General features: G+C 36.4%; 2 protein-coding genes across 6 annotated transcripts in view; one reads left to right on the plus strand and one right to left on the minus strand.

Moving 5' to 3' along the window:
- The window catches only part of PHF3 (PHD finger protein 3), a 50,651-nt gene extending 30,552 nt beyond the window's left edge, over positions 1–20,099 (plus strand). For all 5 annotated transcript variants that reach the window (XM_083831796.1, XM_083831794.1, XM_083831793.1 and 2 more), the window contains 12 exons: positions 119–446; positions 1,659–1,836; positions 4,965–5,115; positions 5,236–5,392; positions 6,362–6,478; positions 8,430–8,558; positions 9,013–9,148; positions 9,528–9,720; positions 12,133–12,280; positions 13,807–13,896; positions 15,098–15,293; positions 16,493–20,099. In XM_083831796.1, coding sequence (XP_083687922.1) covers positions 119–446; positions 1,659–1,836; positions 4,965–5,115; positions 5,236–5,392; positions 6,362–6,478; positions 8,430–8,558; positions 9,013–9,148; positions 9,528–9,720; positions 12,133–12,280; positions 13,807–13,896; positions 15,098–15,293; positions 16,493–18,654 — 3,985 coding nt within the window. In that variant the 3' untranslated portion in view covers positions 18,655–20,099. The remainder of the gene's footprint in view (positions 1–118; positions 447–1,658; positions 1,837–4,964; positions 5,116–5,235; positions 5,393–6,361; positions 6,479–8,429; positions 8,559–9,012; positions 9,149–9,527; positions 9,721–12,132; positions 12,281–13,806; positions 13,897–15,097; positions 15,294–16,492) is intronic.
- Positions 20,100–20,240: 141 nt separating this feature from the next.
- The window catches only part of EYS (eyes shut homolog), an 855,622-nt gene continuing 850,708 nt past the window's right edge, over positions 20,241–25,154 (minus strand). Inside the window, exon 48 of the mRNA XM_083831800.1 lies at positions 20,241–23,812. Coding sequence (XP_083687926.1) covers positions 22,617–23,812 — 1,196 coding nt within the window. The 3' untranslated portion in view covers positions 20,241–22,616. The remainder of the gene's footprint in view (positions 23,813–25,154) is intronic.

Raw genomic sequence — 25,154 nt, forward strand, 5'->3', positions numbered from 1 at the left:
AGAATAAATTGCTGATGTGTACAAATAAAACCAAATATGGTATATTCTCTTAAATTGTTGCTTTCTATTTTTTATTATTATTAGTTAGACACTAACCTGTATTTTACTTTGTTTTCAGGTTTATGGTAGGCTGTGGTAGGTGTGATGACTGGTTTCACGGTGATTGTGTTGGACTGAGTCTATCTCAAGCACAGCAGATGGGTGAAGAAGATAAAGAATATGTGTGTGTGAAATGCTGTGCTGAAGAAGACAAAAAGGCAGAGTGTTTTGATCAAAGTCTACTGGATACTCAAGTGAAACTTGAAAGTCACAGAGAAGAAAAAGCAATTGAATGTGAAAAACCAGGGATGTCAAAGCAAGCACCTACTTGTAATCTAAATGTAACAACTGAAAAAACAAAGCAGACAGAAGATGCAGGGAAGCACAAAGTCAAAATTTTCAGAAGGGTAAGTTTCATTTAATTCCTTTTAGTTATTGGAGATACAGGAGGTTTCCTTTTAAATCCCTGTCACCCAAAATGCTGTGTTTCAAACATTTTTGAATTTAATATAAAATTTCTCTATTGTTATCAGAGTTAACGTTATTTTCAGACAGGTTTGGCTATTTTGAAATACTGTTGGTACATTCTGTCTTACATTGAGCAGCAGTCATGTCATACATTGTAGATTCACCTATATATTTGCCTGTTTAAAAATAAGCAAAATACATGATTAGAAACAGCTCGTAACCCTTCTCAACAGGGAAGGAACACATGAAAAATGTAATAGAATAAATATTTACTACACTATAGACTTTCACAGGTCTAGGAGTAAAGGATAGCCAGAAGTTTTTGAATATTCTGTTAAATATTTTTTTTTCAGTCTCTCCAGCCACTGATAATGGTCACTTCATAAACAGTGTATATGAGGTTCAATGGAAGATTGGAATACTGTATTTTACATAAGTGATATTTTGAAGAAATTAGCAAATTTTGCCTTCAAAATTTTAATCACATTTAGATGGCATCTGTCAATTTGCTATATTACATAAAGCATAAATCTTAAGTTTCTATATGACAACAGCATTTTAGAAGAAAACATGTAACACTTTAATTAGGACCTTTCTATTTTCTCTTTACTAACCAAAGGGTAACTGGCAAGAGCAGTGTGGTGACTTGCTTTTGTTAAACTTCCTTAGTCTTTTGACATATGGTATTATATTCACCATAACTTCAGTTATCACTGATCCTTTTTGTCTTCTTTCTGTATAGTATTATTGTAATTCTGATTCATAAACTCTTCTGTTTAATTTTGATCAATTTTTTGTCTAATCATATGTGACTTCCTGTGGATACATGCCTAAAACAGGTTAAGAGAAGTTCATTGGTGTCCCTGATTTTTTAAAACAGCTGAAAACATAGTGTTTTTCAACAGGGAGCTTAACTGCAAAATACCTGTGATGTGTCTTGGACCAGTTTTTCAATGAGATTGTTAATCATATTTGGTAGCAATTTGAGATATTGTTCAGTAACTTCTTAGAAGACATTACGTAATGGTGCATATACATCTGAGGAGTTTATTATACTGTGTACTTAAAAACTTGGGAAAATGCATGGTAATTATATAGTGGTTCGTTATAGCATTCAGTAGCATGCTAGTGTATATAAATGTCTATTTCAGGAATCTGGTGATGGGAAGAACTTGTCAGAATCCAGAGACTCGGATACTAAAAAAGGCCAACACGTTCCTACTCGAAAAGCAACACAAACTGCTGTAATTCCTCGGCGATCTTCAGATGAGAAAAGTGAAAAAATTAGTAAAGAGTCCCTTAGCATGGTTGAAAAGTCCACCAAGTCAGGTAAGGAAGTCTGGAAAAGTACTCCATGCTGTAAATGACATGTACAGTGAAGAATGATGACTTCGTAGTATCAATTTTCAAGCATTTCATAGTGCAAGTGATGGTGAGCTGGAGAGCTGTTTGTTCCCATGATGTTTATGATCTTCATTTCTCATTTCTTTTTAAACTTTTTTTAGCAGGTAAATGTTTCCTGTTTGAATAGTAGAGGGTGATCACATTATCAAGAGTGGAAGAAAAAGTGCATCTGTATTAAGCTTAATTTCATGTTGTAGAAAACTTTGTAGCACTCTTCCATAAAATAGTAGAAGCACTTAATGGGCATAAAAGTGTTGATACTGGTATATAGGTAGTACCTTGAAACACTCATTTCTTTTGCACAAATTGATAAATAATTGCATCAGAATTTATATCAAAGGGGAACATTATATTGCACACCGAGCCATCAGATTTTCATTTGCAATTCTATTTGAAAGGTAGAAGGGACCTATTTTTGCTCACAGCAAACAACCCCCCCACCCCCCAGCTCCCTTCCAGAAAGCATTACTGTTCAAAGTTCATGATAATGTGAAATTCTTGTGATTTGGCTCTGAAATCTCAGCAGCAATGCTAGTGAGATTCCGTGTGAGAACTGTGTCTTTAAATCCTAAACTCAGGTTTTGAATTCATGTCCTAAAAAAATCCGTTTTTCTGGTCTTTTGCCAATGTTGACATCCTAAAAAAAATTGTGGAAGAAAACAGTTGAAAATGTTGGGGTTAAATGTAATGTCATCTTTTAAACTTCAAACACTTTGCTGTTTGAAATTCTGAGTCACAAAATAGCTGACATCCTTTCTAACTGCAGATTGCAGGAGTTTAAATGAATCTGGTATCCATGATATCATTGAATTATTCTAAAATATGTTAATTAAATTAGGAGGTGGCAAAATGCTGTCACAATGATGAGTTCAGAATAGTAGTTAATCTAAAGATCACTTTTAAACATAGAATCACAGAATGGCTTGGGTTGGAAGGGACCTTAAAGATCATCTAATTCCACCCCCCCCCGCCATGGGCAGGGACACCTCCCACCAGACCAGGTTGCCCAAAGCCCCATCCAGCCTGGCCTTGAACACTTCCAGGAATGGAGCATCCACAGCTTCTCTGGGCAACCTGTTCCAGAGCCTCACCACCTTCAGAGTGCAGGATTTCTTCCTAATATCTACCCTCTTTCAGTTTAAAGCCATTACCCCTTGACCTGTCACTACACTCCCTGAAAAAGAGTCCCTCCCCAGCTTTCCTGTAGGCCCCCTTTAGGTACTGGAAGGCCTCTGTAAGGTCTCCCCAGACCTTCTGTTCTCCAAGCTGAATGAGCCCAACTGCCTCAGACCCTCTTTGTAGGGGAGGCATTACAGCCCTCTGATCGTCTTTGTGGCCCTCCTCTGGACTCGTTCTAATACTTCCATGTCCTTCTTGTACTGGGGGCCCCAGGGCTGAGTGCAGCACCCTGAGAGTCTCAGCAGAACAGAGTGGGAGAATAACCTCCCTTGACCTGCTGGCCACGCTTCTTTTGATGCAGCCCAGGATGCGGTTAGCTTTCCGGGATGCAAGTGCACATTGCTGGCTCTTGTCGAGCTTCTTGTCAACCAACACCTCCAGCTCCCTCTCTTAAGGGCTGCTCTCAATCAATTCCCCACCCAGCCTGTATTTGTGCTTGGGATTGCCCCAGCCCAGTTGCAGGACCTTGCACTTGGTAAGTGCAAAACATTGTAGCTTGGCAGTTTCATTCAGGACAATTAGCATAAAAATGGTTAAGCGGCACATTTATCTTAATCTCTTAACTGCTTTTTAGTGTCATTGTTTATTGTTAACCTTGCCAATCACTTCCCTGTTGTTTACCATCAAGCATTCCTGTTCAGTCTTTATCTGTCTTAAATTTGTTTCCTTTTTTCAGAGAAGGAAATAAGTTAATGTTTTTTTCTCTTGAGTTTTGTATATAGAAGGAAGGCTACTATTCTGAATTAGTGATATGCTCATGTTGAAACTCTGAAAATTAAAATTTGAAGGAATTTGTTGTTAAGTGATTGTAATTTGATTAGAAATTTATATTTTTATGACATAAACATTAGAAAGTTATGATACAAACCTTATAAGCCTTGTTTAAGAATGTCTGTTACCTGAATCAGCAGCTGAGATTATTGTAATTGGAGTGGTTTTGATGGCTAGCAGATTCAGAAATGTTAAGTTTAATGGAAAATTTTAAAGTATTTTAAGTATTTTAAAGTAACATTTAATATACTCATAGTAAATGCCTCCCACGTGTTTTTTTTTCCTCAATTTACTCATAGAAAAATTAATGTTTGTCTCACAAAAACTCAGAGTAAAAATTCCACTGAAGATGAAGCACTGGTCATCTTGGTGCATGTTAGAAGAAAATTCAAAGCGGAAAAGTCCCAGTACATAAAACCATAGCATCATAAAATGGTAGAATATCCCAAGTTGGGAGGGGACCTACAAGAATCATCGAGTCCAGCTCCTGGCTCCCTCACAGGACCACCCAAAAATCAGATCATGTGTCTGAGAGCATTGTCCAAAAACTTCTTGAACTCCAGTAGTCATGCTGCCATGACCACTGCCCTGGGGAGCCTGTCCCAGTGCCCGACCACCCTCTGGGTGCAGAGCTGTTTCCCTAACACCCAGCCTGACCCTCCCCTGTCCCAGCTCCATGCCGTTCCCTCGGGTCCTGTCGCTGTCCCCAGAGAGCAGAGCTCAGCGCCTGCCCCTCCGCTCCCCTCGTGAGGGAGCTGCAGGCCGCCATGAGGCCTCCCCTCAGCCTGCTCTGCTCTGGACTGAACAAACCAGGGGACCTCAGCTGCTCCTCATAAGTCTTCCCCTCTACCAGACCGTTTACCATCTTTGTTGCCCTCCTTTGGACACTCTCTAATAGCTTTATGTCCTTCTTAAGGAAAAAAAACAAAACACCACCAATAACAAAAATCCACAACACAAAAAATCCAATGTGTGACTCCGTTCCTTCTCCTAGAAGGTCAATTCTTAGAAGCTTAAAAACAAAAGCTCAGGATATCCTGCAATGGTAATTACTTATTGCAGTGGCAATGTAGCTTACAGTTTTTAACTCTGTATTTTGATAGGTGTTCATGAGAAACAAGAAATTAAGAAAAAGAAAAATGAGAAAGGATCAATCAGCGCAACACATCTACCAGCTGTGCCAGCTTCCAAACCTTCTGCTGATCAGATAAGACAGAGTGTTAAGCAATCTCTTAAGGAAATTCTAATGAAAAGGTATAAATATATTTATTAAATGAATTTTTTAATTTGTGTTTACAATTCCTTCAGAAGACAGGGTAAGAAATTAATTACTTGGAAGTATTTGGTAATTTTTGTACTTGTGTTTTCTTACAGATTGACAGACTCCAGTTTAAAGATTCCTGAGGAGAGAGCAGCAAAAGTTGCCACAAGAATTGAAAGAGAACTGTTTTCTTTTTTTCGGGACACTGACTCAAAATATAAGAACAAATACAGAAGTTTAATGTTCAACCTAAAAGATCCTAAAAATAATGTATGTATTACCTGTTTACAATGGTTTGCAGAAATCCTTTATTTGCTGTAGGTTAAAGAAAAAGTCTTCTGTGTGGATACATTATTAATTCTTTCACAATTAATCCTGTTGATTACTTTTTTGTATGTTTTTTTATCTTTATTATTTGTCCTCTTGCATAATCAGTGCTCTGTTTTTTTCTTCATCATTAATTCTTCATCTCTTTCCTCCCTGTGTACTTAATAGTGGGATTTCAAAGTGTAGTGAATATATTGTTTTGTCAAAATTTTTGTAATTACAACTGATGTGTATTTTTCCACATAATTTTCTTTTTTTGTTTGTGTCCTGTAGCTTGTCTCACTGTTGTTTTCATACCCAGATTTCTCACTTAGTCTTCACTCATGTTTTCTGCATTCTCTGAGCTCATTATTCAATATTGCCTCTTCAACTTTTTTGACTTTTTATCTATTGCTCTGATTGTTTCTTCTTTGTTCTGATCAAGTTGCCTTGTCTAGTTTCTCCCTATAGTAATCTCTCTATATTAATAATAACCAACTGTAAATTGTATGAGCAGACTACATTTTTTTTTACTAACTTGCGTTGTTTGCTCATACCCCCAAATTATATGGGGTTCCCCCCCCCCTCCCCCCAAGGATTCACTTATGTGAGTCAAGAAGTATAGACATCCTCTTTAATATTACAAAAAGTCTCAATTACTGCTGCAGTGGGCATAAATTTGCTTTCTCATTTTGGAACAATGGTTAACTGTGCAGCTGGTCATTAAGAATATATATAGATGTAGAACAAACAGGGAGCTCTGAAATTAAGGTTTGTATCTTAAAAAATCTAAATTTAGTAGTGATTCTGATAGTGAGAAATAATTACAAACAATATATATAGCTGTATAGAGTGTATTGTATTTTACTTCTCTACTTTGTTTCCTATTAGGAGCTGTTTCGTCTCAGCAAGTTAATTATTTTTTTCTTCTAGATACTGTTTAAAAAGGTACTGAAAGGAGAGGTTACTCCAGACCATCTAATAAAAATGAGCCCAGAAGAACTGGCTTCCAAAGAACTGGCTGCTTGGAGACTAAGAGAAAACAGACACGTGAGATTTATCAATTTATGTTTTTTAGTTGGATGTCTAAGCATATTTAAATTCTGTTTTCAGGTTAAGTGTATTTGGGAAGAACAAAATGCGTGTTACGCAAAGCAACTCTAACTAATCAGGAGGACCTCTATAATTTACGCAGTATTCAAAACCCAAAAGAAATATTAGGACAGAAGTGAAAGAAGTAGTAAATTCCCCAAAGGGGGAAACAATGCATTTTCCTTTGCCATGCAGCTTTGTTGCTGCTCTTCTTTTCCATTTTTTCTGTCTCATGAGTCCAGGCTTCTGTGTCTATCCTTATGTCCAATAAGATTTTAAAGCTCTAACTGGGGTTTTATAGAAACCAGGCTTTTTTAAAGAGGTAGAGAGATCTCTTGAGAATGAGTGAAACCTAACTGGTCTTTATAATTCACATATTGATGGTGCATGAGATTTCATCCACCAAGAAGTAAATCTGAAGCTAGAAATTTGGTCTGCCAGTCTGAAAAGTCATCTTAAGGAAATAAATAATAATATAAAGTATAGGAAGTTTATTAGGTTACTTTGGCTATTACTTTTCTCGATACAGAAAGTCACGCTATATTGTAGCTGCGTTGATAGTTTAAAAAGTGAAGCAGGAATATGAAGAGCTGTGTTATTTTTTTATAGAATATGCCTTTTTCTTAAATAGAAATCTTTTAGATTAGAATTTAGAATAGAAAAATCTTATTGGTCAGTTAACTGATGATAGTAAGCCAGTGATAGTTAACTGTGGCTACTTAAAAATGCTTGTTTTACAGCATCAAGTTTTCTAGTTTATAAAATCTTGATTTGCGTTGGCAGAATCTTTGATATTTATAAGCCACTGCATAGGACTGAAAGGCACAAAATTTGTATCATGTTAATTGGGATACATTTTGTCTGGCTATAAACGAATAGGTACTGTTCTGTACAATAGGTGGAAATCCATGATCTTGAATTCTGTGTGGTAAGAGTGAAAGAATGTTTAGTGATACCTAATTCAGTACAGTAAAATGCTATTTTAGAGACTGATTTGCCTTGCAACATTATTTATTCCTGTTTTTTTCCTTTCTCAAAGCCCATATTTTCTATCTAGTGCTCATCTTTTACATTACATCCTTGTTACATGTGTTCTATTTTTATAAACAACAGTAAAATACTGAAAATAAGCAACACAATACCCTACTGCTCTGAGGGACAACTTCAAAACAAAAATATATTCTGCTTAAAAATTACTGAAGGGTCCTAAATATTTCAGCTTCTAAAAGTTTTCAAATATTACACAGTAACATAACGCAACATGTAAAATAAATAGCAATGATTGTTTCATGTGATAGTATTTTTCATTTTTCCATTTAAGGAGGACTTTAAGATTGTCGCTCACAGTGCTTTTTTTCCAAAATTTTCTAGTGTGTTCAAAAGTAACTAAGTACTTGTCAGACAGCTAAAGTAATCATAGAATCTTTGTTTCTTAATGAAATCAGGCTTAAAGTGTTGGGGACAGCCAACACAAACTGTTCCTGATTTAAGTAGTAAAGATGTTTTAAGAGATTGATTTAAGAAGCAATTTTAGAAATACTGGTGTATGTTTTCTTCTTTGTGATGGAGCAAAGTAGCAGTCCTGATCAGAATTAGCATATGTATTAAGAGTACATTTAAATGTTTTTATTGAGGTAGAACGTTTATGTACTCAAAAGCAAGCTCTTGGAAAATTATGTAAATCTATATGTATTTGTGTCCTATGTTTTCCCTATAATTATGGGGAAAGAGTTAATGCGTTTTTCTTTAGACCTGTTACTTGTGGTTTTGCTTTATGAAACTGCTTGACACTTGCAAAATAAGAATATACTGTATACCCATAGTTTTCTTATTGCTGTTGTTACATTTACTAATTTCCAAGTTGTTTTTATATGAACGTACACACATATATAACCTCCTGTTTTTACAGACTATTGAAATGATTGAGAAGGAACAGAGGGAAGTTGAAAGAAGACCTATCACAAAAATTACTCACAAAGGAGAAATAGAAATTGAAAGTGAAACACCAATGAAGGAACAAGAAGTTATGGAAATTCAGGTAAAAAACAAAACCATAAACAGAACACTTTACAACCATTTTATTCATGAACCAAATATGCCGTGTATTAAGATCTGTGACTACATTAGGTCTGTTTTGAGTTGAAATTTTCTTTTATCCCTACTGACTTTCACTTACTGTCCTGGTGTTTTTTTTTCCCCACATTGTGTCCATGATCAGATGATGAATTCAAACAACAGTAGGAAAATACTCTGAATCTTTTGTGAAGAAATATATATATAGGAATAACTATGCAAAATTTTAATGCATTTCTAGATTTTGTGATAGTCTCTTAGGTTACAGAGACTTGATAACTTCTAGGTTATAGACCTGAAGAGAGAATTTTTGTCTGAAGGGAAGAAAACACCATAAATAAAGTGAAGGAATATGAACAGAAATATTAGGAAAATTAACGGAAGAAAAAAGCTAACTGAAATGTTTTGTCTTTTCTTAGGAACCTAATATGATAAAGATGTTTGAGAAGTCAGAGGAAGCTGACAAAGATAAAGAAGGAAATGAATCTGCAACTCCAGACACCACAAGTCAACACAAAAATCATCTCTTTGATCTTAACTGCAAAATCTGCATAGGTAATTTTGAGAAGCACATTTATTTAAATGTATCATGCACCAAGGCAGAGAGGAAAATCCTTGTTATGAGTGTATGTGCTATCGTTGATTTGCAATAGAAATAATAGCATGGCTCAGGTTGGAAGGGACCTTAAAGATCATCCAGTTCTAACCCCTCTGCCATGGGCAGGGACACCTTCCATTAGATCAGGTTGCTCAGGACCTCATCCAGCGTGGTCTTGAACATCTCCAGGGATGGGACATATTGGAGCAAATAATACATCTATCATATCACACTACAATGGCAATACTGTATTTTTGGTTCATCTTCCTTGTCTTCAGAGGAAGTCTACTTTGTTTATTTAATAAAACAAACAAAATTCTGCTTCATTCTCTGCAGGTCGAATGGCACCACCTACTGATGATATTTCTGCAAAAAAAGTGAAAGTGTCTGTTGGAGTTGCACGGAAACAATCAGACAATGAAGCAGAGAGCATTGCAGATGCACTTTCTTCAACATCATGTATTTTAGCTTCCGAATTATTGGAAGATGATAAGCAAGACTTATCCAAATCATTCTCACCTCTCCCAAAGTAATATAAACTGAAAAAACAGTATTTTTAATGAAACACATTATTTGTATTATTAACATATTACGACTAACATTATTTTTTTTGATGGCGTTTCATAGCCTGTTTGTATAGCAGAAGTAGTACACGTCTTCTTAGGATTTGGGTTATTTGCTAGAGTACGTAGTGCTGTTCATTTATGTAAATAATGCTACATATATTGTGATTACAAACTTCTAATTCTCGTATTTCCTTCTGGGGAAAATAAACTACCTTATATTTTCTGGTACAAAGATACCTGAAAAGATATGTAGGTTTCTATTAAAAAGGTCAGAGTATAGATTTCATACTGTATTGTGCTATTAAGGGACATATTATTTACAGTGCTGCAATCAAAAGTGTGTGTGTGTTTGTGCATATATAATGTTAGGGACTTTGAGGTTGCTCTGGACAGAGCATTGAAAATGATAAACCAGCCTAGTTACAAATCTCTGAAAAATAACTAGCACTTAAAAATCTTGCCCAAACGCACTGTGAGTATTCAGTACTGTGGATCTGTTGCCTTACAGTTAGCACTGATGTCCATGGTCTTTGTTAGGGTTATTAAGACTAGAGATCTTCTCAGTGTGAGAAGCTGGAACTGCAGTTATGCCATCCTTCTCACCTGTTTTCTCATCAGTGGTGTTCTGTGCTGTCTGTACTCTCTCCAAAAAGAAAGGGGAAAGATGGAGAAATCTCATTTGTTCCCAACACTGTGTGTATGGTGTTTTTTTTGTTGTTGTTTTTTTACAGTCTTGGTTTTTCTAGGCATCTTCCTTGCTTGTTGTGCTGGATTGTTTTTGTTCTGTCATCATCACATCTCTCTCTCCTGCCTGCCCTACATCTTTTGTTGTTACCTTGCAGATTTTGTTACTGTTTACAAATGCTTCCTGTACCCTGTCTGGAAGCCAAGCAACAACTCTTCATTTGCCCCTTTGCAGTTACTGATTATTTTTATTTTATGCTTTGCTGTGTTACAGAATGCTTTTGCGTTGTGGCTGCTTATGTTGTTAGCAATGTTACATTTCTAAAAAAAAAAAAGTATATACTATTTCCTGTTACACGGTTCCTATGTCTGTTTTTTTTTCCATTTGTGGTAAGGTAAGGAAATACTATTTATATTGTGCTTAGTATGCATTTTCATTATGGTATGCACCAGGCTACAGTCAGGTCTGGTACGAGTGATACTTAGAGAATAGTCATTATAATGTTGAGTTAATGTAGGAAGGATTTTCATATGAAAGAAGAATAGTTTATCTTTCAATATTTCCTGCCATGTCAGACTGTGTATTTTGGGATGCTGATAGCTCTTTCACATTTAGAAGAAAACCACAGAGCAAATGACGAAAAGCAGCAGCAATAATTTCTAAGCCTGTTGTCTTACTCTCTTTAAGATGAAAATACAGTAGCTATTCTTGAACACACGGGTTTTGTAGACCCCTTCTGTTGGAGATTTTTTTTCTCTTTAGTCCTTGCCCTCCCCTTCTTTCCTTGGCTTGTAATTTAGCCAGTCTGTCAGTATGAGTTTTGCCGTGTTTGCTGTCAGCTCCCTTCGTTTTCTTCCACTCTCTCTCTCTCTCTCTTCTCTGCTACCTGATAAAGGCAAATTGCAATTTGAGGCTGTATTTTCTGGTTTCCAAGAGGTGTTTCTAGAAAATCATTGACTCTCAGTTATTTAGACTTGACTAGAGTCCATGCTGAAATTCAGCCTTTATCAGAGCAGTGTGATCCTTCACCAAAGACAGTGGACTTCGAATCTTTAGCAAACTATTCTAAAAACAAAGAAGTAATTTCTAGTGTAGACAGAAAGAAACACTGGTTATTGTGTTACTATTGCAGCACAGCGTTTGTTACTAGTGAGTGGCTAGCTTAACACTGCTAGTAGAATGCCTAGAGTATTTTAATAAATACAAGTTTGGAAAAAATTAAATATATCTGTAATCTAAAAAATTAGCTGTAATCTTTTTGGTGAGGAAACCCCCAGGATGAAAAACACTCTCTTGTGAAATTATTCAAGTCTTTTAGTTTATTTCTTGCAACTGCTTTCTTTTTTTTTTTTTTAAAGTGTGTGTGAGGAAACGTTGCCTTGTGCAGGTGATGATATTGGAATTGGGAAGAGGTGCTGGCAGGCGAAGATCTTAACTTCTGCATGCTCAAATGATAGAGTAGTGAACTAACGTGCTGCTTATCTGATGGTCCTTCATGTAACACATCTACTCCTCTAGAAGGAGAGAAATGGGATTGTCTCCCTATCTCTTTTCATGGACCCTCAAATATGCTTAACTGAAAAATAAAATTCTTAATGATAGGTAACCTGTTTTACAAACAAAGGTGGTTATTTACATGATCTGACATGTCACCTTTTTAAATGAAGTGTTGTCTGTCTTGTTTTTTCAGATCAGAAACACCTGGTACTGTAGAGTGTGAAAGTCTGTTTCTGGCACGCCTGAATTTCATCTGGAAGGGTTTCATCAACATGCCTTCTGTGGCAAAGTTTGTTATTAAGGCTTACCCAGTTTCTGGCTCGTTTGAGTATTTAACAGAGGTATTTACATTTCTTGCAAAGAATGAGCAATTCATTTATTAACTTTAGTGACTTGTTTACCATAGACTAATAATAGTATGATGAAAGGCAGTGAAGCATGATCGCTATACTGAGTAAAGTACTTGTGGGAGGAAATAGGCTAGGGTAGGGTTTATATGTATTTATAAGTAAAGTATTTCTCCCTACGTGGACCCATGGTTCATCAGGATTCAAATTCTCTGGATCCCTGAAATGTTTAAAATGTTTTGCTCTCATATTTCTTGAGGATGAATAGCAGTATTTCCAGATTTCCAGACCTGGCTTCATAAACATTGAATTGTTTCTAGTTTATTACGGAGCATCTTCTATATTACAAACTAACAGGGAAAGGCAGGACGAAATTTGCTACTGAAATAATCATCTCAGTGGCATCTGTTTTCTGAATTAGAGGTGGGAAAGTGAATGATCAGTTTTTAATTCAAAGCAATAAACAAGTCAGACACCTCTTTTCCAAAAATGGATACTATTGGTGGTTTCTTTTAACATTACATGAAGTCTCATTTTCTGCAGTAAAAACCTGCATAACAGGAATTGTATTTTTGCCAATCTGGTGGCAGTTGTATTCCTAATCTCCATTGTAAGACTAAATTGTCCTTTAAATATATATATATATATATATCATTATTATTATTATTGTCATATACTATAATTATATTATATATAATAATTATATATAATAATTACATGCTATAATAATAATTATACTATAATAATAATACAACATATATGTAGTATTCAGTATCTGAGAGGCAGGAAATGGATGCAACTGCTTATAACAGTTGTCTTTGCTGCATAAAATAAAGATCAAAATCTCATATAAGGCTAAGTGTTACTTCTCACCAGTGACACAGGAAGCATCAGCTGTCTAATTAAATGGTGTTAAGTCTTTTATTAATGTGCTTATCTTTACTTGGCTGTAAATCTTCAGTGTAGTGCAGGGCATACCCTTTAGCACATGTATTTTGCATAGCTCTTCTGCTTCACTTCAAAATGACTGTTTTTCCTAAGTTGTTCTGGAATTATTCTGGAAGTCTGTTTATGTCACTGGTGAATAGTGAACTCAGTAGTATCTGAGAAAATTTTTTGTCTATATACATCCATGAGTAGGTTGCATTTTTTTCTCGTGATTAAGATTTTGAAAGTTTGTTATATTCTTTGATAGGCATAGGGCTTCCATAACAGTTTAATTTTAAAGATAACTTGTGTTTACAGAGCACAGCTGTGTTTACAGTTAGTGTTACTGAAATAAATGATTTTGGAAGAAGGTGGAGATGAACAGCATTGAGTGATAACTAATTTATTACTAATCATAGATCTTGCACTGAAAATCTTAATACAAATATAAAAAATATAAATGTAAATTACTTTTTTCTACTGTTAAAACTTCTACTGACTTTTAAAATTACAATTTTAGAACTATAAAAATTATGTTTTGAATATATGAAACAAATATGTTGGATTTAGATTTCTGTTGTCCTTTTTCATAGGATTTACCTGATAGTATTCAAGTAGGTGGCAGGATATCTCCTCACACTGTCTGGGAGTATGTAGAAAAAATCAAAGCTTCAGGGACCAAGGTAAGAAATCTTACATATTGAAGGCTTGCTTCTTAACCTACACCCTGTTCACCCTGGATATCTTTTCCTCCTGGGACATTTGCAGAATACATAACAGTTTAAGGATAACTCATGGTTACATTAAATGGGATGGGTGGCAGCTGGTGGCATTTGTTTTCTTTCTGTCTAACCTCAATCTGTCAGTTGTTGTTCGAGAACATTTATATTCCTTTGCGACATACACAACTTCATATGTCTCAAGTGTTACTTTCTAGTTTCTGTACTGCTACAGTATGTAAAACCATCCCAGTGGCCCAAGATGGACTTTTACCACTGCATGCAGGCTGCCCTTGTGCTGGAGAACCCCAAACTAGACACGGTACTCTGGCTGCTATCTCACAAGTGCTGAATAGAAAGGAATGATTGTTTCCCTTGACCTGCTGGCTGCTGTGGTTCTGACACCCAGTACGCAGCTGGCTTTCTGTGCAGCATGGGTGTGTTGCTGGTTCATATTCAACTTGCCCACCAGGACCCACACATCCTTTTATGCCATGCTGCTTCCTAGCCTGTCTTGGTTCCTGGGGATACTCCATCTAAAGGTGCAAGATTTCGCATTTGCCTTGGCTGATGTTCATGAGGTTCTGGCAGCCTGCTGAGGTCCATCTGAAGAGCAGCCTGCCCTTTGGCACATCAGCCACTGTCCCTAATCAGGTGTCATCTTGGTTTTTCAAAGAGTCTCCTGTTCCATCTTCCTGATCATTAAGTCATTAAACAGCATCAGCCCCAGCATCAACTGCTGAGCTGGGTTTTAGGCGTAATTCTGGGATTCGGATGCAGGTCTTGCTTTAGTATTATTAATATTTCAGACATGAAAGACAATACAAGGAAAATCTTTCTAGTAATGTTAAGCATTAGGGAGGGGAATAATTTAGGGAAGCATGCCATCTTCCACTTAAGCTTGTTATTTTGCAGGCTGATAAAATTTAGCTTGTCATAGAGTAATTTATTTAAATTCTAAATGCTTTTTGTTTGCTTTTTCCATTTTTTGCTTTAATTACTTTTGACCTTGTCTCTACTCCTTCTGTCTCCTCTGTTCTTCTCTGCATTTCTGGGGAGACGCTTTTTCTTCTTTGAACTATGCCTTTAAATGAAGAATAGTCATTAAAACAATTGAAATTTCATTTCTTATATAAATATCTTTCTTTTCTCTTTTTGTAAACAGGAAATCTGTGTAGTTCGCTTTACCCCTGTAACTGAAGAGGATCAGATATCCTATGCTTTGTTGTTTGCATATTTCAGCAGCAGAAAACGTTACGGTGTAGCTGCCAATAACATGAAGCAAGTGAAAGATTTGTATCTCATCCCATTAGGTTCCTCAGATAAAGTTCCACATCAACTTGTGCCTTTTGATGGGCCCGGTAAGTACAGCATGGAATTTGGAAGTTTATTATTGTAGCCCTTCTTATATAAGCTTATTACAGATGAGAAAAATTAATTTTAAAAGATAGTTAATAACTTTTTGAAAAGTAAGTTATTCTGTTGAAATGTCATGATTTTTCCAGTGTTATATTCACTTCCTTGAAAAGACATTAATTTCCAATTTTAAGACTATTCTGATAATTTAATGTACTGTTGCTGAAAAAAAATAACTGAATAATTTTGTTTCATGTTTTATTGCATACTTCCTCTAACCCAGGTTTCTTTGTGGTTACTATCTCAGAAAATTCAGTGACACAGGTAACCTTTGACAGTAATCCTACTGAGCTCCAGGTTGATATTGTAAATTAAAAACAGTATTTTTCATTACTTGAAATACACTCACTCCTTTTTTTTCCTTTCACTTGAGTGTTCCAAACTTTTTAAAAAGGGAAGGAAAAAAAACCTCAGACACGGAAGGTCTGAAAACAAGTGGGCAAGAAATAAAAAGCTCCTGAAATGGTTGTCATTTATAGCTTAAACCTGAGTTCTTGAGTTCTTTAGTGTCAGTTTATTTTGGTTATTAAAAAAATTGCAGATCATTTCATTTTAGATAGGCAGGGTTGAAACTTAAGAGGGGATAAGCTACAAGTCATCATTTTCTTTGCAACAACCTAAATTAGACAGAACAAAATGTATAGGGAAGAGAGAATAGCAGACCTTGAAACATGGTGCCCTTCTGGAATGAGAGAAGCATTTTGGAAAGTCAGTCTTGGTCAAACCTTTCCGGAAATGCATCCAACACAAATTGATAACGAGACTTTGTAGTTGCAAGTGGTATATTTTTTTTTTTTTTTTAACTCTTGTGCTTTGCTCTCACTGTAGCTCACTTAGATGTTTAACTTTTTTTTCTTACATGACTAGATGTCCTTTATAACAGTCTTGTGTTCTCTATTTGGAAGTTATACTGGGTGATAAAGTACTTAAAGCAATTTTAATTTGCAATGGTTGAAGGCATAAATTTCATGTTGGAAATAGTTCTGATTATAAGTATTGTTTGTTCTGCTTAATGATGGAAAACTCAAGTGTCATAAAGTGTATAATTTCCATAATATATAAGTATTTGGGTTATTTTTGCTAAGAATGATTGCCTTAACCAAAACATAAGTAGATGATAATTTGCTGTTACAATTTTGTGCAGGGATTGAATTGCATCGACCAAATTTGTTACTGGGATTGATAATTCGGCAGAAAATGAAGAGACAGATTACTGCTGTTGCGAGTGTTACTAGTAGTTTTGTGGATGAAGCTTCTGAAAGTACCTTGAGTAGCTTGCCGCCAGAGAAGAAAAGCAAGCCAAACAAACCTGAGGTCTCTCATAATGAGTTGGCACTAGAAGAAGAAGAGGAAAATGATTTTTTTAATTCCTTCACAGCAGTGTTACACAAGCAGAGAAATAAACCTCAGCAGTCTAATACAGATGATCTTTCAGCAGTTATTGAACCGTTGGTGGAAAGTACAAAACATGAACCACCAAAGCCTCTCCGATTTCTTCCCGGAGTCTTGGTTGGGTGGGAGAATCAGCCTTCCACGCTGGAGCTAGCAAATAAACCATTGCCAGTGGATGATATTCTTCAAAGCCTGTTGGGTACAACAGGGCAGGCATATGAACAAAGTAAGCCGGAGACGAGTCCCAGTGAAGACATACCTTTATTAAACGAACAAACAACTTCAAAAGAAGAAAACATGGATGTTGCTGAAGTAACTACTGAAGTTAGTGAGACAAAGGCTAGTTCGGATGATACACAAGAATCCACTAATGCTACTGCACCTGGGGATGCAGCAGTTGTAGGGACCTCAAGTTCTGCAAGGAGTGCTGGAACTTTGATAGGACTTAGTCTAAAGGGAAAACCTCCTGATGTCTCCACAGAAGCATTTTTAGCAAATTTATCTGCTCAGTCACAGAATAAAGAAACTGAAGAAAGTAAAGAAAATGATTCGAAGCGGCAATTGCCTGACAAGGATAATACTGCACAGGAAATTAGAAGGACAACAAATTCCAGCTTTTCTTCTTCATCAAGTGCGGGAAAAAAAAACGAGAACAATGGTAATGCAAGCTCTGCTGAAGGTACCACTGCTAATACCTCTAAATCGCCACAATTTATTAACCTTAAGAGAGACCCCCGACAGGCAGCAGGACGAAGCCAGCAGACTAGTACTTCAGAAAACAAGGAAGGGGATGTTAGCAAAAATGAAGACCGACAGAATGTTTCAGGAAACGAACAAATGGAACCAGAGAATAAACAATCTTCTGGAGAAATGGGATTAAACCTGTATCAAAGTGATGCACAAACTAATGAGATGCAGTGCAGTTCAACTGCAACAAAAGCAGATAACGCATGTGCATCTCAAGCAGAAGATACCAAACAGTCACAGGAAGATGCACTGATGCAAAACATTGAAACAGTGAACTCATTTAGAAGAGGACCAGCAGCAACTTCATCTCATTTTGAAACTGAAAATTCTTCTCGTTCTGAGTTTATTTCCAAAGTACCAAGCCCTGGCAGCTTCTCATCTGTTAGACCTCCGCAACAGAATTTTCAGCATCCTAAGTCTAATCCACCTGGATTTCAGTTTCAGCCTCCTGCACCTCATAACTTCCCTCCACAAAACAACCCTATGTTTGGATTTCCTCCTCATTTACCACCTCCACTTCTTCCTCCTCCAGGCTTTGGCTTTCCTCAAAATCCGATGATGCCATGGCCACCTGTAGCTCATTTATCAGGTCAGCCACCACACTATGCTGGACCCATTGCACAAGGGCTACCAGTGGCTCACAAACAATCCAGATTTTTGGGGCCAGAAAATTTTTTTCAGAGTAAAGACAGTAGGAGACCAGAAAGACGTCATAGCGATCCTTGGGGCAGACAAGAACAGCAATTGGAGAGAGGGTTCGGTAGAGGAAAAAACGATCAACACAGACAAAGATTTTATAGTGACTCTCAGCACCAAAAGAAAGAAAGACAAGAAAAAGAGTGGAACAATGAAAAATACTGGGAGCAAGATTCTGAAAGAAATAGACGCAGAGACAGAAACCAGGAAAAAGAGAGAGAGAGGAAGAGTAGAGAGGAAGGACATAGAGACAAAGAAAAATTGCGACTTCCACACAGTGATAGGGGTGCTGATGGAAAATGCCCCACTAGAAATCCAGAAAAAAAGACGGAAAAGCCTAAGACAGAAGAGCAGGATCAAGAAAAAGATAAGGAGAGGGAGAAAAGTAAAGAGAAGCATAGAGAACGAGAAAGTGAAAAGAACAGAGATAGGCATAGGGACCACAGTGACAGAACTAAAAGCAAAAGGTAAAAAGATGCAGGCAGTCTTTTAAAATCCTATTTAAATAAACTGTTAGATTAATGTCGTAAAACTTTGTATAAAAAAAGAAGCCTGCTAGGATTGTGCCATCTTTTTTATTCAGTGTTGGTGTTTTTGCAGAAACAAGTCTGTGTTTTGGTACCACTCAATGTACCAATACTCATCCTTTTTTTCATTATACCAACTATCGCTAGAAGTAGGAGTTTAATATTTTTAAAAATTTTACATTGCTGTATATTCAAAATTTTAAAGATTTCTTTTATTAATATGCAATAAAGGCTTAGAAATTTTCTTAGCTGATAAAGTTGGCTTTAGTCAAGTCTGCAATATAGTTGCTGCCTTTGGTAATTTGTGCTCTCTTCTGTTTTAAGATGCTCTGATAATTTTAAAGATGAATTTCATACGATAACCTTCTTTTTAAATTGCACTCTTTTTAAGGATTGTAGCAAAGCCTCAGAATCCACATATACTACAACAAAATACAATATGCTCGGCGATGTGAAGAGTTTTTTAAATTATTCAGTAGTACAATAAAATAATTCAAGTGTATTTCATCAGTTTTTCAAGTATTTCCTAAGCATCTAAAGCAGTTTGTGACCAGAAATTGGAAGGCTGAGCTGCTCGAATGTTATTGCTTTAAACTGCACTTGTTTTAATAAGAAAGCATTTTTAATCTAAGTTCTTGAAAATATGATTTGTGGTAGTTGATTCATTTCTCCCACCATTTTCCATGCTTCAAAAACTTGAATACCTAAGCTTGTACATTACTTTGTGTTTTGCTATCCTTTTTACTGTAAAATGTAAATATTTTAAGGGATATTTTGATTCTAAAATGATAAAATTTTCTCACATACTGTGTGTGTTTGATTTCATAGGTGTGAAACTGTAGGCTAAATGAATATGGCAGGCTAAGTTGTACTATGCCACACTGGTTTTATGGCTAAGTCATTCCGAGTTCTGGGGGGGTAAAGAGAGGGGAGAAAGGCAGAGGGAAGTTTGTACCATTGGGACTTTTAATAAATTGACTGCCATCCATTTCAAAAACTAAAAGGCAGAAAAAAAAGAAAAAAAATAAGAAGAAAACCTGAATATAGAAACTAAAATCTCCTGCTCTTACCCTTCCTTAAATACCCCGGTCATTTTGTCGAGTCTGTTAGAAACGAGAAAAACATTCCATTATGTAAACCAAAAATTAGGTTTATTGTTCTGTTTCTCAGTGTTCTGTTTTTTATTTTGAGTACATTACCTTATGTATGGACATCGCATTTTGCACTTTGCTGTAGAAAAGCCTCTTCTTTTGGAGAAGGTCTTTCCAGTCTAACAACACACTAATAACTGTTCATTTTAATTATGGATGTATTTTAAAATAACATTTGGGTACCCTGCAGATAGATTCACAGTCAAATCAACTAAAATAAAAAAAATCTTGCACCAAATGAAGGGGGCAGTAGCTTTTTATTCAGTGATGTTTCTTAGCCTCATAACTGAGAAGATTCTTAAGGGAAAAATCCTCTGTTAGTAACCAGAAGCAATATTTATCTTTCTGAGTTTCGTAGTGTGATGAAATGACATTAAATTAGCCTTTTCCAAATCAATTCCATGATCTTTTTAGCAGTAGTGCCACTGATTATATCAGGTAGTAATATGCACGTGTTGTGTTGCTTAAACATTTACCCCAGTGTTCTTTAGATAGAAAACTGCACCACAACCTTGGTTTGTGTTTGAAATCCGTTTTAAATCAGTAGCTCTGCTCGTGAAGATTTTCTTTTGACTTGTCCAAAGGTGCTCTAAAAATAAACTGTTAGTGGTGAAAATCGCAGCTGCCTGCACTGAAGAGAATGGGAGTGCTTTCTATCAGAATTACCAGAAGCATTTTGTTTGGAAAGAGTAAGTAAACATTTCCTAAGTTTGCTGAATGCTTTACTACCTGCCTCTTGTATGCGGAGCCTGAAGAGTGCCAAAGTGAAACAGCTCTGGAGGTAGGGTTAACAAAGTTAAGATTTTAAATGAACAGGCAGAGACAGCTGACAGAATTTGATCCTAGAACCTGAGTTAAGGTAACGGGGAATGACTCCCACTGCTGCAGGGGTGAAGGACTGTTGTCTTCTCCATTGCCTTCAGTCACTTTCCCTCCGACACTGGTGTTAGCTGGGAATGCTCTGATTAATTGTTACTTGTTTTATGCTGAATCACTGCTCAGACCACAAAAAGCAGCGTGCACTCGTGGGGAACTGGCAGTACACCAGGAACCCCAGAGAGAACAGGATAAACCCTAAAGACGCTCCCTTCCCCAGCATCACATGGCCATAAAAGGCCCTTCTAAGAGAAACTGGAAGAGGAGAAGGATCTGGAGCCAGCTCAAATGCCAAATAGGCTTTGCGAGCTGCTGTTACTTGTTGGAAAGAGGGGAGGAAGCTTTGCTGCATCAGCCTGATCGCTTGAGGGTTCAGAGCAGCTTAAGAGGATGGAAAGAACCTCACAAAGTTGTTTGCAAAGCCTTATTAGAACATCTTGCGGCAGTTCCATCACCCTGCCCCTCGGTTAATCTTTGAGTCATCTCTTACTGCTGGCAAGGCACTCGTTGCCACGTACTCTTGATGGTTATGTGGAAAGTAACGTGTGTCACCTGGTTTTGCTGTGCCTACTGTCTATGTTTCTGACCTACTTTATAGGAAGAAAAAAATAATCAGTAATAGTTGCTTGTCCCTGATCAGTACCCACTGAAGACTTCTGTTGGGAAAATTCCCGTGCAAGGAGGTGAGAGTTGATAATGTGCTTTGGAGCAATAGTAAAGTTAAAAGGGAAAAAGATAGGAAGCCATCACTACTATTTTTATATATTTTATTTATACAGTAAGTCAGCAGTCAAATGAGGAAAATAAATGCCATCACAAATCATGTGTCTAAGCAGATTAAAATACAACCTGATTTCTTTTGTATTTATATATTGAAATGTTCTATTTTTACTTTTGATGTTAAAAATTCATGAAAAATAGTCATGGAAATTCAATTTATAGTGGCTAAAAATTTGTCTAGTAAAATCTCAACTTCTCATTTAGAGGGATAAAAGCCAGAAGGTATAGCTAAAGCAAAGCAGTTGTTTGACTTTATTAAATCTGTTAGGAACTGGAGTTATTTGTAGGCAGACTGCCACTGTCCCACATTCCAGCTGTAAATAGTTAAGAAGTTTTCATATAGTCATATCAGGGAGACCTCTGGTGGAGAAATACAGTAGGCATATTTTTATGCCTCAGTGGATATGTATGAGCTTTATGCTCAGTAATTAAGTAAAATACTTTTTCTACCCTTAAGGAAGAATGATTTTAAACATCATATTTTAGCAGTCTATTAAGTTCTACTGTTTTACATAAGAGTATATGTAATGGATAGAGACTTAGAAGGTAGGAAGAACAACTTCATTACCTGAAATACAATCTTTGTGGACTTATCAAGTAACTACAGATGTTATGATTTTTATGAAAATGCATGTTATTTTTTTTTAACATACACTTTTTACCTCAAGTACACTTTTTTTCCACCTACGAATACTGTTTTTTTTCTATTGGTCTTAAAATTACAAATTACAAAAGAGAAGCTATGCATTCTAATAAAATTTAGTTTTGGAGAAACAGGTAGGTTGTCCTTATCTACAAACAATACTGCATTTTTGCAAGCTAATTACTATCCGTTTATTTCTAGCACAATAAAGAAAAAAACAGACTTCTTCAATACTTTAAATACCAAAATGTATGTAAAAGTACTTATGAGTACAGTAAAAATTCTGACTTTTTATATATGCTATTAATACTCAACATTAAAAAAGAAAAGGAATTGGGGACAATTTTACTGATTGCTTTCTTATATTTGTTCCTGAATATTACACTGTCACCTAATACAAGAGGCAGGACAAAAATGAAATGTATCACTTTTAAAGGATCTTAAATAGTTTTTCAATTAATTTCTATGATCTCCATTATGGACATTATAACCTTCTGCTTTCAATAGCTGAACCTTTTTGGAATCCTGGAAGAGTGCAATATCTTTAATTTTACCACTGAATTCCTTCTGAAAAAGCCCTGCAGTGACTGTATGGATGTTTCTGCCAATTTCAAACCCACCAAAATAACAAATGCCACCATAATTTAAAGCAGTGTATTTTCTGTCTGGATCAATATCTTCAAAAATAATTAGTTCCTCGTCAAGATACACCTTAATACAAGTTTGGTTTTGAATTACAGTAACAAAATGCCATCTTTCATCACAAGTGGAGTCTTTGCTGTGAATTAGAGGAACAGAGATTCTTTCACCAAGATTAATGACAACTTTTAATGTTCCATTGGCGAGACCAATGGCAAGGAAATCATTGTCTTCATCTTCAGCTTTTCCCATCCATACCATTAAGGCTTCGGTTTGATTAGTAGTAAAATTTAAAGAAATGCGGGTATACTGGAGGTCTCGTTTTCTATAAAGAGGGTCTATGTATTTGATGTAGGAGTTACCAACAAACTGTGCTGTAAAAAATTTGATTTTACTGTCGCAGTGCTTACCTGACCAGCCTAGTGCACACACACAGGTATACGAGAACAAAGTAGGCTGAGGAATACAGAGAGCTCGAGACCCACACCTGTTCTCTGAACAGTGAACAGATTCTTCACATGTGTTCCCTATCCACCCTTGGGGGCAAGAACAAGAAAATCCTGAGCTTTCAACCTGGCACGTTCCATTATTTTTGCACACTGAATACCCACAAGCTGTTCCATCACAGTCACCAATGTTGGCTCCACCTTTGGGGTCTGTTGCTGTAAGCTTCAGTTCTCTGTCATTTATAATAATTTCTCTTATACAACCACTGAAACCTGTGGGTTCATCTTCTACTGCCATTGAGTTGACAAGACTTAGAGAGGACACCCCTCCAACGTAAAAATCCGTGTGTACGTCTAGCACCTTCATTCCAGCACTGCCTTTCTGAGTAATGTTGGTACCATCCAGTTCCAGGTAGCCTTCGGTACCAACTCTTCCTGCTTTGAGCAAATGCCATGTTTTTCCGTCTGCTTGGATCTTCTGAAGAGCCTGTAGGATGATTGTCTTGTCTCCTAGATTATAGCGTAGCTGTATAAATCCATTTACTAATGATATACATAGGAAGTCACCTGTGGAAAACAGTGTAAAGTAGTTTTACTTTTTAGAGGCAGCGTGTTGAAAAATAGCATATTCATAATCCCAATATGCTTGCACTTCCCCAATTCAGTAATTTATTTTCAGTGGTCTTGTACTATCATTGTACATAAATTGTACGAAGGGCTATGTTCCCTCATGAGCTTCTCGTGGTTCTCCACTTTTTTTTTTTTCTCTTATTGGAAATGAAACCCATGTTTTCTCAGCTTGAAAGAAACATGCCCAGCTTTCTGAAAAGCTCTGCTTTGGTGCAGAGGCTAGATAACTGGGGGGTAGGAGGAAACAGCATCACTTTGGCATCCAGGGAATGTGAGTTGGTGTTCCCATAAAAAAGAATAAAGTTTTGGCTAAGATATAAATGCTACAATAAGCTGAATTTCCATATGCTGAATAGAGGTTTGATGGATTTGTCAGTTTAATGACACTGAAGGTTGTCTGCACCAAACATACTCTGCTTTCCCTCCAGGTTCTTTTTGCAACTGGGTCGTGTTGGGTTTAATGATCTGACAGCTGTAGGAGCAGATAAGCCTTTTTATTTATTTATTTCACTGTTCTTCCGGAGGCCTCCATGACGAAGAATTAGATGGAGGTATCTTTTCTTGTACTATCGGTGTTTCTGGCCTTACAAGCAATATGAAAGGAGAGACAAAACCTCTTTGAACTATACTTATAAATGAGGAAAAGCTAGGAAAGGTTAGGAAGCAGGAGCTGGAAGGAAGGTATGGGGGTAGAGATAGAGTCTGACAGGGAAAAGACAACAGGGAGGCAGAGAAGAACAGCAAAAGAGTTTGTGCAAACAAAGTTCACTTTTTTTAACTTTTTGATGTTTGCCTTCACAATTAACTTTTCAGTTTAACCTTACTTTTGGAAGTAATAGGTATAAGGTATATTTTTAAGGTAAGCTTACTAAATTGATAATTTATTAAATCTGAATGTATACTTTCTCTCCTAGTTAATGTAGTGTTTTGCTAATGAAGAAATATTTTTAAATTGGGAAAGTACAGTTTACTTAAAAAATCAACTTTCATAAGGGTGGACCTGTTAGTACACTGAATAAAATTTGTTTTCTTGTAGATTTAACTTTTTTGAAAGAAAGGAATCCCTGAATTACATTGCTTTTAGTGAAGTTAAAAATGAATGGCTTAATTTACTGGAAGATTTTGGAAGTTACTCAAATTGTACCTCTCTTTTGAGCAATTGCTTAGGCTCACATTCAGAGATGTTTCCGTTCTAGTGGTGGCTGTTGAGCACGTGCTTTGTGCCTCACCTTGCCTGCACCGGGCACTCACAAGGAGATCGAGGAGAGGGCTTTTTGTT

The sequence above is a fragment of the Anser anser genome (assembly GCF_964211835.1).
Source record: "Anser anser genome assembly, chromosome: 3".
NCBI classification, from domain to species: domain Eukaryota; kingdom Metazoa; phylum Chordata; class Aves; order Anseriformes; family Anatidae; genus Anser; species Anser anser.